Source organism: Maylandia zebra, linkage group LG15 (assembly GCF_041146795.1).
Source record: "Maylandia zebra isolate NMK-2024a linkage group LG15, Mzebra_GT3a, whole genome shotgun sequence".
In the NCBI taxonomy this organism is placed as follows: domain Eukaryota; kingdom Metazoa; phylum Chordata; class Actinopteri; order Cichliformes; family Cichlidae; genus Maylandia; species Maylandia zebra.
Window position 1 is genome coordinate 13,152,714 of NC_135181.1, and position 19,043 is coordinate 13,171,756.

General features: G+C 38.4%; 1 protein-coding gene across 7 annotated transcripts in view; it reads right to left on the minus strand.

The window, feature by feature from the left end:
- The window catches only part of otofa (otoferlin a), an 88,430-nt gene that overhangs the window by 41,139 nt on the left and 28,248 nt on the right, over positions 1–19,043 (minus strand). For all 7 annotated transcript variants that reach the window (XM_076873930.1, XM_076873933.1, XM_076873931.1 and 4 more), the window contains exons 4-5: positions 13,621–13,720; positions 8,826–9,025 (exon numbers count right to left, since the gene is read on the minus strand). In XM_076873930.1, the coding sequence (XP_076730045.1) occupies positions 8,826–9,025; positions 13,621–13,720 (300 nt within the window). The remainder of the gene's footprint in view (positions 1–8,825; positions 9,026–13,620; positions 13,721–19,043) is intronic.

Here is a 19,043-nt window from a genome sequence, read left to right on the forward strand (position 1 = left end):
TTACTCTTTGACTTGAAAATGCAATATTTGAACCCCAGACTGATACAGGAGAATATTACAAGATGTTTTCCTTAATATTTCTCATTTTTATGTGGTAACTTTCTTTGCAAGGTTCCTCAACTGATAAGTTACAGTTTACATTTAATTTGATAGATAAGACAAACCAGCCTCTGGATTTTTATATCGCTCGTCACCAGTGTTGGGACTAACGCGTTATTAAGTAACGCGTTACAGTAACTACGTTATTATTGTGGTAACGAGCACGGTAACTAGTTATTATGCCAAAATCAGGAACGCGTTACTCGTTACTGGGATTTAGATAGGGTCGTTACTCGTTACTTCGTGTGGTGGCATCGCGGAGTTTCCACAGATTCAGTAACATTAGCAAGTGGTGGAGGCAGCAGGTGGATGAAGGAAAAGGGACGCAGAAGGAAAAGAGACCCGAGGCGGCCGCCGGTCCAAGTGTGAACTGAACTTCAGGTAAGAAGTTATGACCTGCAGTCTCTCTGGGTCAGATATGAACCAAGTTTAGGTGGAGTTTATTTTCGTTATTCTGACTTTTTCCGTACTGCGTGCTAGCTAGCATGACGGAGTTTCTATACAGCTGGGTGGGTGCTATGAAGTTAATGATGTTGAACCTTATTTTGTTCATAAGTTATTAGAGTTGCCAACCGTCCCGCCTGGTATTCAGAGAAAATATTACGCGTTTCTTATTGAGGTGAAAAGGAACAGTTTGTCCCGTAATTCAGCTACAATGAAAAAGACACAAAGCTGGAGTTATTCTGTGTCTTTGCTGCACAGCTGCCTCTTCTTCTCTCATTCTCCCCCCTCCCTCTCCTGTTTCTACTTCAATCATGAAACTGATCAATGATCAGCTGATCGGCTCTCTTGTTTGTTTATCGCTCACTTTGCGCCGAAAGAGGAAACCAGCGGATGTCGCGCTAAACAACAGCAGCGCGTTTAAGCTTGATCAGCTGTTGTTAGAATTTATTTAATATTAATTTCTAGTATCAGCTGATGTTTGCTGGAGCCACAGCTGTAAAAAAAAAGCTGCTGGTCATGATATGGTTTGGTTATCTGGTGAGAGGGAAACATGAAGATGAAACCAGGAGATGTCCTTACTGGATCATCAGAGCTGAGCAGGTGATGGAGAAACAGGTTTACCTTTTAGGTGACATGAATGAGTTGAAGGGAAGTTATGAACTGTTTCTGAGAGACAAATAACCCCACAATCCTTTTTTAGGTAGCTGACAGCTGGTAACTGTGCAGGTGCGGATCTAGCAAAGTGTGGCCAAGGGGGCATGTAGGGCATTAACAGGGAATGGGGGGCACAAAGAAATACTTTTCTTTCTTATTCTCATTTAAAATGTCTAGCTTTTAAAAAATAATTATCTGAATCTTACAACAAACGATTGATAGATTGATGCATATATACCATCAAAACAGTGTACATCACTGTCACAACAGTGTTTGTTTTCATTCAAAGGCTTTATGATTTTTCCTATAATGGTGGGCCAGTTTCTAGTCAAAATGCCCGGGCCAATTTTCTTTCCCAGTCCAGCCCTGTATGCAGCTCATCTGCAGTCTGGTGTTACCTACATCTTCCTATTCAGAAGGCAGAATTTCTGAGTTCTGAGTACAATCGAAAGCACCACGACTGCAGTTTTTGTGTTGGATGTAAAAGGCGCACATGACTCTGTGACGTAGGCTAGAATCATGGCAGCAGTCAATGACGGTCCAGGCGTGGGATTTCTCTCGTGGAAATATGCACGTTATCATATCCTTTCTATTGGTAGGTGGCACAGTGCACTTGTGGCAAGTAAGCAAGCTAGAAGACTGGCAAAGTTATGGAAGCAACACATTAACAAGAGAATTCTGAGTAAAACCAAAGTTACTTTCCCTAGTAACTAGTTACTTTGAAAGTAACGAGTAACTTGAAGTAACTGAGTTACTTTTGAGAGAGGTAACTAGTAATGTAACTAAGTTACTATTTTAAAGTAACTTACCCAACACTGCTCGTCACTAATCTTTTAACAAAGTGGGACTTTGGCAACTTTATCTGTGATTGCAGTGTGGCGGCAGTGTTCTCATTCATTGATCTGAAGGTTTTTGCTGACAACAGTGTACAATCGCAAGTTTACAGTGTGTGTGTGCCAGAACAGTGCATCTGGCAGTATCTAACACCTAAAATAAGTCAGAAATGCCATGTTAGTTTGAGGTAAAAATACAGTAAAGTTGCTGTAACCAACACGTGTGTTTTAAATGGCTGGGATCACAAGAAAAATGTTTTACACTTTATTTTTAGCAGCACAGACCACATAATAATTAACAGAAATGACTGTGAGTCTAGAACATAAATCTCTAAATATACACTTTTCTGCTATCGCTCATTTTGAAATACATTGTCAGAATAAAGGGTTGTTTGTGAGGGCTGACTGTGAGGTAGAGGCAGAATAAATTGTTCAGGAGGCTGACAGTCCAGTCCTTTCTTCACATCTGTGATCTAATGTGTCATATATAGAGTGCAGCCAACTAAAGAAAAAAATCAAACTAGAAAGACTTTATAAATAAACAAAAGAATAATAACACCTCTAGCTGTTTAAAATCAACAGATTCTTTAACCCCCCTCCCCCCCCACCCCCTCATGCTACACTTTGCAAATTCCCTCCCAGGGACTTTACTAAAGAAGGAGGCCAAAAAGACCCAAACTCGTTTGTCAGTTTTAAAAACAATCTGGTATCAATAACACTAAGATTAAAGACACTGCAGCATGCTTAGAGGCCGCGGGCAACAATATATCAATAGCATTTTTATTCCTTTTATGCTGTCATCATCTTGGAGCTCAAATCTTATTTGATGCTGTATGAAACATTGTGTTTAAAGCAAGATTGTGAAATTGCACTTGTTGGGGAAATGCTTTTACAAAAACAACCACAGGGATTTCACTCTGTCTGCCTTGTTACTTGGTCAAAGACTGATATTATAAATGTACTTAAAAAAAAGTGCTAAATCATGAAGCGTCATTTTCCCCCTTGTAATAATTCCCTTGTTCATTCACTTTCCCATTTAAATTTCCATTTCATTAATAGAGGTAGTCGCTTCAAATGACTGAAAACAAAAGGGGCACTCTCTGTGTCCGTGTGTGCCTAATTGAAACAATAAAAGAAGTAAATAGCCCTGACAGTGTTGCATGCAGTTAGATTAGCTAAGTGCCTCAGTTCTCCAGGGATGTCCTGACTGATGCCAGCCATTTGTGTTGTGATGGAGCACAGCCACAGAGAAAATAACTTCATCTATTTGTAGGTGTTGCCTAAATTTATTTTGTGCTCTTATTAAATCATGCTCTTTGTTTCATAGCTTTTAGATTTTTTTTATAATTGACCAGGATACAACAGGAAGGTTATGTAAGTAAAACTTATCCTGAAATTGATAAAGATTAAGACCTATAAGTAGACTTAATAATTCACCTTGTTATTAATAGAGCATTCATCGATTATTGTGCAACACAAGAGCGGAAAGTGCAGTTGGGTATGCTGTACTAGTGTAACTACAATCAGGTGAGAATTAGGGAGATGGCAGTTAGTTATACATCTAATCACGACTTAGAAAAAGCCTGATCAATCAACAGGACCAATGCAAGCACTCCTTTTAGGTTCCTACACAAATAAAGAAGGCAGAATACGATGATTATATGCATACTGAAGACCAGATTTTTGTATTAGCAGACATGTCTGCTCTAATGAATGTTTCCTCAGGGAGTCAGTGATGTTGTGAGCAGACCTAAAGACACAGCGACCAGTGAGATAGGAGATCACACAACACTGGCACACAGTATGAGGATAGATCACAGCTGTGTGACAACACGGCTGTCTTTAAGGATGCTGCAATTTACACTGGTGAAAATAAACCAAGTAGACCAGATAATAATAATAAAACACAAGTAAATTAACGCTTGCTTGAACAAATTACCTTTTGCTGCAGTGGGAATGAAGACAGGAGGGTGATGTTGTGCAAATGGTGCATGCATATTCAAACTACCAGGATAAACACAATGAAAATTTACAGCTATTTGCTTCTGTGGGGCAATACCAATAAATCTATGAATTTCAACATTATTTCAACAGAAAGAAAACACTCTGTTAGCCCTATGCACTAGGGTTCTGGTCTTTTATTTCCAGGTTTTGATGTCTGTAGATGTAGATCTCATTTTATTTTAGTTTATTTTCTCATGGTATTTTTTGTGATCTGTGCCTCATGCACTGCGTTGAGGCAGCAGTGACACTGGTCACTTATTCCATAACTTTCACATGGATGCATTTCAAGGATTCCTACTCTCACATGCACTGGGTCAGTTTTACTTTTTTAATATTCAGACTTATAAGGCACATTTTAACCAAAATCACAATCTTTTCCTTACCTTAACTAAACAACATGTAGTACATATATTTATCTAAATACCACAACGTAGTTTCTGGCGCCCGAAGAAAAAGTATAAAACAAGTCAAAACAAAGCAGAGGGAAAAAAAAGTTATTCACAATCTCTTAATAAAGTTACTCCACTGATCAAGCCAACCAGCATGCAATTTGTAGTTCTTTTACTAATCACAAGGTGTTTGGTCAAGTTACAGATAACAAAGTAAACCTCATGTGTATTGTGGAGACAGCTGGAGAATCAAATCTATCCTAAAATCTGCTCTGCTCCTTACTCGTGCTCTAAACAACACATTTGCTTAAATGAAACTCAGAGAACTTGATTTACTTTTAGAAATAACAAAACCCCTAAAAAGCTGGCTTATTGTTGTGTTGCAGATAGCATGCAGTGCTTTATGGGTGCTGCCATAAATCACCCTGCAGGCCCAGAGACTTTGCAGAGAGATAGGAAGAGGTGGCAGCAGTACTGTACCAACTTAAGGGGACGAAGAGGAAGTCATATACCTTCACTATCCAATTTGTCATTTACAGAAGTGCTGGAAAGATGTAAAGATGAAATTCCATCCCCACTGAACACCAACCCCCGTGTACGAGGCACACATGACCTTTAGGCTACAGCTGATATAACAGAAATAGGCACCAGTGGGTTGAGCGCTGTGCAGGATCATGTTTGTTCTTCCACAATTAAGCTCAGAACAGGAAACTGAATTCCTGCTTTTTAAATGTAACTCACATTAGAATGTGCTGCATTTAAAGTCTCAATCTAGCAGCAGCTAATAAAAATCCTTTTAAGTTCGGAAATGCTAATAATTAATACCTGGGAAGGACAACTAACAATTACTGAGGTGTGTGAGATGTGAAATATTTGCCCTAAAATGGGTTAAAGTTACTATGGTCCACTCTCCACCATGACCTGGTCCACGCTAGTCCTCAACAGGAGTTGCAACCCCTGATTAAAAATGACAAACATAGAGCTATAAACTTAAAAACTTAAAAAAATAAAAATAAAAATCGAGGATCATTGTTAAAGCTTAACTGCTAATGACATTCTCCATCTCCTCCTCCTAATCCCCCTCCACTCTCCAGGAATGAGAGGCTCATTCCAGGTTATCATCTCCTGCACATCCACACTTCATTACCACAGTAAGGACAATTAACAGCGGCTTTGGAGCATCAGAATTCAAGACACAGTGAAATATCTTTGGGAATTTTAATTCTGAAAACATCTCAACCATAGAGAAACTTAGCAGCCGGTAACTCAGGAACTAATAGGATTGGATGAGAAGTGGCACGGCTATTAAAAATCCTCCTACAATCCTGCCACACTATTTTGCAGCAGTTTAGAGCTGAACTTTTTGTCTGGGCTTTCTCAGGAACTCATTCACCTTTTCTCCCCCCAAGACAAAATGCCTTTCGACACCTCGTTACAAGGTCTGACTTAGGGCTGCTCGATTATGGCAAAAATGATAATCACGATTATTTTCACTGAAATTGAGATCACGATTATTTGACGATATTTATTTAACCCTTTAAGACCTACTATAGAACCAAGTCCACCAGAGCTTATATTATTTTTATTTATTTTTTTTACATGCTGTAGTGCCATTTGTGGGAGCATTTCAAGTTGCTATACATCAATACAACTGTTATAGCCCATATTTTAATAATATGTATGCATTAAGTGCATAGTAATTACATAAATTGCAAAAAAGTGCAATAAACTACAAAAAAAATTGAAAATCGTTTTTGTTTTGTTTACATATATTTCTACTTGGAGAAATTTAAGAGGTTTATCCCTCAAAACTTTAAATACAATAAAGTTGCAAAAAATAGTTTACAACAACAGGAAATTTATTTTGAGTGTCTTCATAGTTTTATTTTGGAGATACAGCAATTTTTATATACTGCAGGAAAAACAAAAAACAATCCTATGATGCAAATTTGCAAAGAAAACAGCATGTGCATCATTTTACTGTGGGAAGTGTTACGAACAGCTGATAGGAACGGCAAAGCCTGTTTCTGGAATATTATGCTTTTGTTCCTGCAAGCGCTTTTTATGCAGTTTTTGCAAAGCTATATGTGGAACGAAACCGTGACTGAGGACAAGCTGATGGCATCAGATGTAAGTACAACTCCTCCGGTTTCATATGCAAAACAAATTATTGCGCTAGCTTACACGGTTCAGGTTCTACAGGGATTTAAAAATAGTTACGCAAAACGGAGCGTGCTGCTCTGACCGGCTTTAAAGGGTTAACAATGACTTTAAAAAAATAATATAAAATAGTGTGCAACACCACTGAAGTTTTTTTTTTTTTTTAACTCTTTTCAACCAACGGCAGTCACTCTCCAAATAACTTCTGCTTAGCTTTCTGAGCTTCCCTCGGGTCCTCTTAATCAGCGGTCTCCACCCTTTTTTGCGCCACGGACCGGTTTATGCCCAACAATATTTTCACGGACCGGCCTTTAAGGTGTCGCGGATAAATGAGGGAGGGGCTAATAATCGGCTCAGTCATTTTTAATGATCGTTGAAAGCCCAGATCGTAATCGTGATTAAAATTCGATTAATTGAGCAGCCCTAGTCTGACTGACAGCTTGTAGCAACCTCAGCAACGAAACAAGAAGGCCGGTTCACCTGAAGCGTGTGTAGCAAAAAAACAATTTGATCACAAATTTCTTCCCGCTTCTACTAAATTCTTTTACACTATTTTTCTACAGCAGTATTTTCATTTCTGTTTTCTGAGCAATATCCAAAGTCTTCCTTTCTTATGTAACACTCATGGGATGCTCTATAACTTCTATCTAACTCTTCTCATTGTCCTCAGGCTGGAAACCCTGTTTCCAAGGAATTTGATACTGTAACACAATGTAAACGTAGGTGTTCAGTATTAACAGACAAATACTTGAGCACAACAGCAAGCTACACACAAACTTTTTATACATGCCCATTCAATACACAGCACAAAGATGGGTTTAGGGGTTTGGCTGTGTTGATAGTTTCAGTGGAAATCAATACAACCCACAGATTATTTCACATGCTATTCAGCGAAAACGCAACAGTAGAACTGCAGAGGAAGAGGATGACAAAAGAGAAAAAGCCTTGGCAGAACATGCTCTTAGAGCTTTCTATGCTAAATATATCTGATGTTGTATGGCTTGCGTTTACTTGTCTATAGGAATTGATTATATTGTTAGGAATGACATTATTGATTCTGCTTATACAGTAGATGAGGATCTTTATATTTTTTCTTAAAACAGGCATACATACATTTTCAGTGTGTGTGTGTGTGTGTCAGGTAAGCAAACGGTTTTCAGAAAAAAGATGCCAGCATGGATTAAAAAAATGGAAACGTTTGTATACACATGGATCCTGTGACCCAACATAACTATTACTATTATACAACAGCAATATGTGGAGATTCAACTTCATGATACTCATACATTTTCCCATATAGTGGACGCTGCACTCTACTCTTGTGTAATCAATGAAATTAAACACTTCTTGCCTGGTGTCTTAAGATTACTTTTGTCTGTTATCAGACAGTGAAGAGGAAGACAGGAAATGGGGCATGACATATAACACCAGTAGAAGATGGTAATTTAACAAGAGATATTGCAGTTATGTAGGAGGAACTATAACAATTCAACTAAAACACTCAATAAAAGATACTTCTAGCTTCCATGTTGGCTTCTCGTTCATAACCTACTGCATTTTTACCGCATTACCGTTTATCCGACACTGCAAACTTCTTATAGAGCTACAAAGCTTTACTCTGTGCCAAATATGCAAAACAACTTCTAACGTCTTTCAGTCTGGAGTCTCTGGACAGCAATTAGGTCATTTATGTTAAAAAGAGCTGCCTAGCACTACTGAGAATCTAAAGAATCCAGCAACTGTTGTTCTTCACTGCTCTGGTATTAAATTGAGTAAATTTATGTCTTTTCTACACGGGACCAAAGGTTGTTCCTTTTGGCTTTACAGTTATGTAACTGTCCCGAGGGGTTAAGCTGCTAGTTCTGCCTCGAATACTTTGCTTATTTCATTGAAACTTTGCAAAAACAATAACAATAGTCAAGTCTACACCATAGACTGATGATCAACTGATCACTTATAACAGCTCGTTTGTGGAACAATAAAGTCTTTATTAAAAAACAGACTTCCTGTTTATTTCTCTCTGTAATCATAACAGATGTTGCATGAACTAGTCAGTAATTCTCACCCACGTGTGAGTCAGTAGTGCTGTTACTGGAACTGACTTCTTAAAAAGTGAATCATGTAATTAAAACAATATATCTTGTTTGGGAAGCCAACACATTAATCTTGAAAGGCAAATTAAGAGTAGTTGATTTGTAATGTGCTATGTTCTAATGTAGAGATGGTTTTATGTTTGACTTACTTTCTGAAGGTTGGTATGGATCCATGTAAAGATCGTCCAGGGGACGTCCCTGACCCGTGGCTTTGTCCTGACAGCAAGCTATCTGTTTCAAAGGAAAACGTCCCATCACGGTCGTCAGGAACATCCAAGAAGTCCCCGTCACTCCACACTCCAACCATGCCATCCATCGGCTGGTACCTGATCTCTATGGTAACATTGGTCTGGAAATGAAATAGTGAATGAATGAAAATGAGCTTACTTGAAACGGCGTTACGAAGCTTCAAAGTATTTGGATAAAATCATAGTAAATCTTTCAGAAGCAAAGACGTACAGCTTATCTTTAAATGACTTCAAGTACTTAATCTGGTCATTTAATTTGAAGCATTATCTAATATCTAAAATCTCTCTTCAGTTTTAATGGTTAGAAGTTAGGTCTGAAAAACACTTTTTTTTAACTTTTCCCCAAAATAAAGTTTAAAACATCTTTAAACAGTGTCCTCTCCAGAAACTTATACTTCTACTATAAACTCTACTGTTCTCCACAGATTGACATTTTTATAGTATCTTTTAAATGCGTCTTTGTTTCCTCTGATATGAGACTTCATTTGCTAAGGAAATCTCAGTCTTCTCTCAGCTGTTGTAGGGACTTAATTATGCCTTTGTCAAAATCAGATATAATCACTTGTGATACCTCTAACTGAGAAACAGTCAAAAGACATTTTGCCCTTGCTACATATATAATTTTTATTTGCTAGAATGGCAGTGTATCCAGCCATCAATATCATATCACTGTATGCTGTTAAAGCTTGAGAAACAGCAAGTTACCTGCAGATGCTGTAAAGTTATTTTAATCTAACATATTCTTCGGCACAGGAAGAATGCCTACAGCGTCAACTACCACATGAATTAAAAAACTTAAGCTGGGATTGTACAGTTTTCCAAGACCAACATGTTAGCTTAAGATGTGTGCTAAAGTGTCAGAAGACTGCATTTATGCCAACTTGAGAATGTCAATAAACGGAGTGAGTCCCTTTCAACTCCTGTATTTAAATCCACAACTCTGAAGCAGAAACTGTCTTTAAAACAAACAAACAAACAGATTTTGGACCCATTAGCAAATTTAACACACTCATTTATATATGTCATTATTAGTTGTGAGGCAGCTTTGACTGACAGGGTGCACCAACCACTGAGCCATGAGTGAGTCTTTATATGTTACAACCAACACACAAGTCAAACTGAGCTTGTAGTTCACTGAAATAAACAACAACAACAACAACAAAACAATAGACAACACAGTAATACATAGTCTTGGCATGTCTATATCAGTTTAATTGTGTAGAAAAAGCTCTTGATAGTAGAAACAAACTTGACAGGACAATAAATGATGTCTTCTGCTTGGTATTTGTTGGGGGAAGTCAGACTGACACTAACTGCTTGTTTAATCCAGGTCAGAAACATGGGTGACACTTTAGTGTGTCTTTAGTGCCTTCTTGGGAGTCTTGCTTGGACAAGTTTTAGCCTCCTGACAACGACCTGATCTTTTTTACAGAGCAGCCAATTTATTCCACTGACAAAGATGGATGAGGAAAAAAATGTACATGGGGCTCTCGGCTCCTTTCTCCTCCATTTCTCTCTGTGTCGCCAGCTCTTCCTTATATCCTCACAAGGCGATAGCTGTGGTCCGCGAGGAGTTCGATTTGTTTCTATGGCAACCACACCAGTGCAGGATTGTAAGTAAAAGTGTTGCTCTCAGGTTATGTCTGGCTTAGTTTTACCAGTTTTTTGGTACAGGGATGCACAGTGATACAATTCTCCTGTTTTCATGGGAAGCGACTTGCACATATGTCTGTGGATATGTGCATCAATGTGTGCAATGTGTGTAAACCCTGAAGCTCTCCCATGCTGCGTGTCATCATCTCAGAAGCATCACATCAGTGCTCCCGGTTCCAGGAACACCATTCTGCACACTGGGGTGGTTTGAAAGCTCATATGGTTGGCTTCTCTCTCACACACTCAATTGTGCTGCCCTCATTTCCATATACATATTCACTCTTACATTATGCATTCGCTGCTAAATCAGCCTCACTCTCAACCTCACCACTGAACTGCTCTCGGTTGAGCAGTTTTAAATAAAATTTCCAATCAATAGTAAATATCTGGATTCATGTTAAATGCAAATGTGCTGATGTTGCTACGACACGCTTGTATTTCCATCAGATCCTCGTTGATGTGAGGGTCCTTAATGCTTGTGCCTTTATAGGCCAAGTGATGACTGTTACATTGCTTATTGTCAGCAGTGCAGGTGGAATTCAAGATTGATTTCTCCATTTAATGGTCCCCTATTTGCTTGTGAATGCATTTTGGAAGCTAATACAATCCCTTTCAATTCTAATGCCGTATGGTAAGTTGTATAATTTACAAAACTAGAAGTTCGATTTAGGCTCAGTTTTAACCTCTGCTGTGTTCATCAGGTTCTTTCAACTACCTAACTAAAGGTAATGTAACCATGGAGTAAAGGCATGTTTTCATGACTCTGATATTCAATAAGTCTATTTTAGATTAGACTCATTTTGACACATTTTGGGCACTTTGGAGTCTCTGCTTGAATTTAAAATAAAGATATTTGAAAGTTCGCAGCAAATGTTGCTGATCTTTTCAGTGAGGCTAAACATGGAGCCTATCCTAGTTAGTTACTGCCTGTGTTACTTTCTGGTGACCAGAGATGGGCAGTAACGCGTTACTTGTAACGCATTACTGTAATCTGATTACTTTTTTCAAGTAACGAGTAAAGTAAGGGATTACTATTGCAAAAACGGTAATTAGATTACGCTACTTTCCCGTAGTAACTCTGCGTTACTGCGTTACTAAAACCGTGATTTTTTTGCAAGAATGTCTCATGACAGTGACGTAAGCGAGTGCGCCCTTAGTGACAACAGCTGTGTGCAGATCAACAATGGATCACATATCGATTGTGGGAGAGAGTATGAGCGTGCAGCGTTTAAAGCAGGGGTGTCAAACTCAAATACACAGTGGGCCAAAATTCAAAACTGGAACAAAGTTACGGGCTAACGTTAATATTTATTGAAAAAAGAAATCTTCCTCCAGATATAAGAATGAATCTTTTCTTATGGACTCAAATAAGTTTTGCTGAAAAACTGAATATGGAACAAGCAAAGCTTAATACTAAACTATATATATATATTAGCTGTATAATACCAGTAGGCCAGCTCTAATAGTAATTTGGTGTGGCTTTGCGGGCCAAATGTAATTAGGCTGCGGGCCAAATTTGGCCCGCGGGCCAGAGTTTGACACCTATGGTTTAAAGCGTGGAAGTACTGACCTTACTTTGAGTTTGATTCCATAAAAAGTGACAAAAACATTAGCGTCCATCGTGCGTGGGAAGAAAACTTCTTTTTACAGCGAAAAAAACCCCTAAACTTCCAAGCAAGCACCGAGTGCGCAACGACGTAATGGGAAACTCACAGAGAAAAGGATTCTTCCACTGACCGCTGCCGCACACCTGCACCAGGGTAAACCTCCGCCTACTCCACTCCTGCTTTGCAGGTGAAAATAGAGCAACAGGACCGCTAGTCTTTGACTTTATTTATTTTCTGCTGTGTTTTACTTGCATCTATTTGAAAGACTGAGTGTAAACACAAAAAATATTTTATTTTATGTGCTGGAATGTGCAGAAAATAGGTTTAAATGTTAAACTAATTTATTCAAGTCAGAGAATGTTGCATATAATTAAATTTTTTGCTTGATGCATAAAGTTAAAAGATTAAAACTGATAAAACAAGTTAAAAAAGGGACTTTTCCATTTGATTACATTTTGTATGATGGATTATGTAGAAAAAGTAGAATTGGGCTGAAAGATCTATCGCTTTATCACCTCTTCAGGTTGTAAATCGTGTTTTTAAAAAGTAACTAAGTAACTAAGTAATTAATTACTTTTGAAAATAAGTAATCAGTAAAGTAACGGGATTATTTTTGGGGGGAAGTATTCAGTAATTAGTTACTGATTACTTTTTTCAAGTAACTTGACCAACACTGCTGGTGACTAGGAAAAATCTAAACAATATGTAAACTCAACAGTGGCATGTGATCAGTTCATAAAGCAAAGACATCTATAACATCTTTGTGGGAATAATATTTACCTATTTTATGGCAAAATGCTATACTTTCAGCAACAAATTGCTAATTTTGCCATTTGTTGCTTGTTGGGTAACATGTTGTACGTTTATCCAAGCCCTTTTTTTTATTTTCTCAAAACTGTCCTTGTTACCACTGAAAAAGATGTCACTGGTTTAGTAGGATCATTAGAGAGCAAGCCGACTTCTATCCACAATTTTTTTCAATCCAAATTAAGAAAAAATAACCAGATTTTAATGTTTCCTGGTGATTGATGGACCTCTGTTCATCTTTACTTCTGAGATACTCTCCAAGATGCTTTTCTTATACTTAAACATGCCACTGACCTGTTGTCTAATTAGCTGCAAAATGTTCCTCGAGCTGAACTTACTTTTCCTTTTGTTGCCCTGTTACTCAATGTTTTGCTGCCGATCACTTCAAAACAGCTTTGATTTTTTTCTGTTATTTTCTTATTTTAAACATTTGATATGTTATCTGTGTTGTCTTGTCGATAAAATATGGGTTTATGAATGAATCCCAACATAAACTGAAATAAAGCTACAGAAGGCCCAACATTAAAGGTTTCAAATTAGATGGTGCAGTCACATGAAAATGCTGTCTAAATATTTTGATTGGCTCACATTGATTTATGTCTGTAGATTGTTCTAATGTGAGAGTTTACCTTTATTGACGTGTTGTTATCATCAGTGAGTGTGTCAGTCAGCTCTAGATGTCCCTCTTCAGCCACTTTCTGAAGCACCATACAGAAAGTCCCAATGAGTCTGTAGGAAAAGAGCAACAAAGAGCCATGCATTGTAAACAGAAATCAATAGAATCAATAATGGCATTGTGTCACTTGTCTTTTGTTCCTCCTCTGCTGCCCATCTGTTTATCTTTGTTTTACATGCTGCAATAGAGCGCTCGCATCACTGCATTTGGAAAAAAAAACACATGCAAACATACATGTCCTAGTTTAAACCTTTAAAGTTTGCACCCCCCCCCCCCCCCCTTTTTAAGGCTTTGCTTGTTTAAGCAATGCAATGACCAAGCCAAATTTATTGTGTACAACATAATTTCTTTCTTATAAAAGTGTGCTAAACTACCTCACCAGGAGTGTAGAGCTGTGAACTCCCATTATGAAAACAAAAATATGACAAAAGAAGCTGTGAATTGCTGAATGGAAAAAAAAAACCCCTACATATATATTTATAATATGTTAACATGTCTCTGTCTTTGTTATTAAAAAAACATTTCGCAGTTTAAAATTTGATTTGTCATCTTGTTCCATATTTCATTAAATACATGGGATTTTAATAATTAACAAATCCCTTAGCGGTTTCATTAAATTTTACACAACATCTCCTCTTTTTTTGGATGTACGCAGCAGTGAACTGAGCTGTTTTGGCCACTGCAGGTGTCTAATTTGATCCATATCACTTTGGCACTCTTTCTACTTCTGTTGGACATTTGCGGTGACAGACAGTGAAAAAGTACTTCACTACCTTTGTCACCAGCTCACTCTGCCATATGCTGCATCTCAAACGAAGTAATTAGTGCCCCAACCCCCCGGTTAGTTTGGAAGTGCATCTTGTGAAATGATTTTTGCTTCTGCTGTGATAACTAATTTTCCTAGCAGATAAGCAATAGGAATTAAGTTTTACTGCCTATTTTAAAATACTTAGACATTTTTCATGCTTAATATCAAACAGTTAACACAAAAATGTTCCACACTGGTCAAAACTACTCTGTAAATTAAACATCTATCCATCTACTATTTATTCTACCTACAAATTATGTCCAAACGAGCTACAGCTAAAAGATATTGCTGTAGCCATGATTGCATTAAATGTGGATTTTTACTATAAAGGCACTACAAAAAAAAGTGGAGGCTGCACATGCATCTTCAACCTAGCCACAAATCAGATTTACAGTCAGCACATTTTCAGAATAGGCAACAAAGTGAAAAAACAAAATGTGAAATATGGTCACATTTCCTCTTCTGTTCCTAAGTTATGGCATTTAATAATGTCCATGAAAGTGTGACATCACGGTGAAGTCTACCGTTGGTATTTTGGGCTTAAAATGTCATTTTATATTCTATCACGTCAGACATTGGTGTAGTAACTTGTGCTTTGAAGCTTAAATATTCATATTTGTGCAAACTGTGGAGAAACTACCTCGAGGCTTTCCTGAGATACTGTGTTCATAAAAATGGGATTGACAGACAGACTGATGATCCATCAACATAATGCTTTCAGGAGAGAATTTCATTTTATGTTATGGAACGTTTAGTAAACATACACCATACATTTTTTAATATAATGCGTTGCCTCCATCCAGAACCCCCTGAAGAATTACCAACATAATGGTACCTCCCTATTGCAAACTTTAGATCATAAGATGGATTTCTCCACTGCCCAAGGACACCTCATGAAATGTTACAGTGGGTAGAAACTCAGTACAGTGCCCATTCAGGTGGTCAATTAGAGCTGCTGAATAATTTAAAAAGTTTCCCTCATAAAAGTGTGTTGTTTGCAGAGCAGTCAGCCACACATGAAGAACGTGTGCTGAAGTCCACATTGAGCCCAACCATATGGCATTTCTGCCATATACAGTGGTGACAAACAATGTTTACAGCTACACAAACACGTACCTCGGATAACTCACGGACCGAAAATAAAGCTGCATCTTATATTTCTACTGCATATGTGACATACAGGGTGATAAATATTCAAAGAGAGCATCAAAAGGAAGGAAAGGCATACACACAAACAGCAGCCTGGATATGAGCCCGTAGGGAGATACAATATCATAAAACGAAAGCGTGGAAACAATAGTTAACCAGCTGCCATGCACACACTTGCAAATACACATGCACACACAGAGGAAATCTGTAGGGATCGCAGCCAACAATGTGATCTTCCCAACAGGACTACTGAACCTGACAAGTCAGAATAGAGTGAAGGACTGCAGTACGCACAAACACACACATGTACACAAGGACACCTCCAATTCAACATACCCCCCCCCCCCCCCACCCCACCCCTCCCCCCGAATGCTATCTCAATAAATGAATGAGCTGCAACAAAAGCAGCAATCTGTCTGCTATTATTTTTTCCCCCCTTTCCTTAGATTAATCTCTCGCTCTTTCTATACCTTCTGTTTTCACTTTGTCTTTCCTCTGGAGTCAGTGGTGATGAATTCAAACTACAGTAGAAAGTGAGGCTACATTTGTCAGCAGAGCTTCGAAACTTAATAATGAGGTAAATTTAGACTTCCAGAACTTGACTTCTCTTTGAATTGCAGGTTAAAAAAAAAACCCAAAAACAGTATGTGCTTCCCCCGAGGCGCTGGCAGGTTCTGCCTTTGTGAAAGTGAGTATCTGCCAGGCTCCCCAATGCATAACTCCATGCACAACTCTACAGGCCTGACATGACTAAAGAAAAACGTCTGTGTGGATATAGATGGCTTTGTGCAGAAAACTTTTTTTCTTTTGAAGATGAATAGAAACTTCTGAGACTCTGAGCAATATTACTAATAACCCACTGCACTGTTTCCTTTACCAGACAGGGGTGATCAGTATATCCAGTGCTACTTAAATGGTCTGTCATTTCCTTTCAACCCTTGTAGCACGTGTTGCAAGTGCTGAATAATTGAACTGAGCAAGGCCTATCATGTTCTGGCTCGCTTTTTTTTAGCACTTCAAAGGTGGCATTCATTATTGATTGAAGTCCTGCAAACAATTTACTTTCATCTGCTTCATGATTCAGCTCCCTTCCCTTTCAATTTGCATTAATTCTTCTTCTCTTTCTCAATTTAAGGTGTGACTATGGCAAAATGTCTGGCTCAGGTGTATTTGTGAAGAGGTGAGCTCAGCTTTGAAATGTAAAATATTTTTTCCAAGGCAGACAGAGGGTTCGCAAAGATGCTCTAATCCACTGCAGCGGCAGGTAGTGCAGCTGGAGGATAGTGTGAAATGGAAATGTTACAGCTGACAGGAGTGTGTGATTTGGCCCCCGTGATCTGCCAGAAAGTCTCTGCCAAGCACTCTGCTGCCACTAATACAAATATGAGCAGATTCACTGAATGCATCACTGAATTGCTCAAAGATGATCTATTGATTCATGGGGATGCAATCAATACACCCTGTCTCCTTTTCACACACGCAGATGAGCTTAATAGAATTTTTAACCGCAAATGATAGAAAAAGCTATTATGTCTTGCTTTATTGCCCATCAGCATGCCATGGCAATCTGAGTGTGGTCCTGCGGTTTAGCTCCTTTTACTGCTGTGATGCATATACATAAAGCACTCTTACAGCTTTGTAACAGACACATTCCATTGCAGGACAAAACAAAGAATTATATGTAAATGTGTTTGTTTTGACTGATTGTTTTATTTCAAACTATGCCAAAGGATAGAGAGGCGAAGTGGAAGAAAGAGAGAACATAAGGTTTGTAAAGATGCGTGTGGGGGTGCGGAGCATAGACAAAATCTGCCTATTATTGACACAATTTTCATTTTGCACTGAAACAAAAGCAAAAATGAAACCAGGTTTATCTGTTTAGCTGAAGACTCCTCAGTCACACAGGCTGATCAGCAACCCCTCGGTACAGTTGGCCACTAGGGAAATTGTATATTAGCCAACTGGTTTAAGAGTGGTTGCTGGAGATAACTGGCTATCACTGAGTGAAACTGGTCACAAGGAAAGTGTTGCACAAAATTCCTCCATCTGATTTTTTTGGTAGCTGGCAGATTGATACAATTGTGTGAAAAACAGCAGCTAGTCTACATTTAATTGCTAGCTAACTACCATGGAGCAAACTCAACAATGTGTGATGCAAACTGCAAATGGAGAATGTTTGTCTTCAAAATAAAAGTTGTCCCTTAATGCTGAAGTAGACGCCTTTCAAAATGCACAAGTTTTACTTTGAAGGTGAATTGCTTCTGTTTCCATTTTTCAGCTTTAGCATTCCATTTCACAGCAGCTGCCAGTAACTTCTTGCAACCACTCTCAATTGATCAGTGAATACTATTTTACATACCCTGAGGTACCCTTGAGCAAGGTACCGTCCCTACACACTGCTCCCCGGGCGCTGCACTGGTGGCTGCCCACTGCTTCACTGGGTGAATGGGTTAAATGCAGAAGAGTAATTTCCCTATGGGGACTAACACATACACATTATTATATATGTTGCTGGACAGGAAGGATCAATTGAAAGCACCTAAAAAATTACTTTTTTTGTCTTGCTTTTGGCTTTGTTTCCTCCTTGTTTGTCCTCCCCTATGTCCGTATACATAGTCCCTTTTCCTTTGTTTAGGTGTCTGTTATGTTCCTGAGCTTGGTCGCTTAGGTTATTCCTCGTGCATCTGGACCTTTTAGAATTCTGTTTATGAGTTCTCGCTTGCTTACTGTTAAGTCTGCCACAGACATCCTGCCTGTGGCTTCTATCTCAGTCTTACAATCTACGCGCTGAGACACCACCGACCTCAGGTTTAGAACACTGAATATGCTATCATATAACCTGTCACTGTTCAGTGCTCAATAACTCCCACACAGTATACCCCATGATGGGCCGAATATGAAAGCAAATCTCTCAGCCACATGAGAAAACAAATAAAACACAGTCTATATGTCACTACAGCAAAGAGGCCACTACACATCACTGCCCTTTCTTTGTGTTTTTGTAATGTGATCACATTTGTGGTGGCAGGGTGTATCACACTGGCCCTAAAGTGTGTTGGTACAAACAGTGATGAAGTAGATCAAATACCCTGGTAATTAAGTAGCCTGTGGACATGTGGAACAGGTGCAAGAACCACAAAAGCTGTGACTCACACTGAATTATTTACCTGTTTAAATGTGTGTCAGGTTATGCTTATGTACTCAGTTTTTACATTTAAGAACTGCCTACTTATGGCAAAGTATACATTTTGCTTGGACTCAACCATCTCCAAATGTGCTTGAGCTGTTATGAAAAAGTAAGTCGATGAAAAAGTTTCATTAAAATAGAACAGTGTTTTTTTCCCACCCAAGAGAAACTCTGGCTCACATCAATTCTGCTTTTAAATTGAATTTAATGTATGTTTTTTAAAATGGATCTA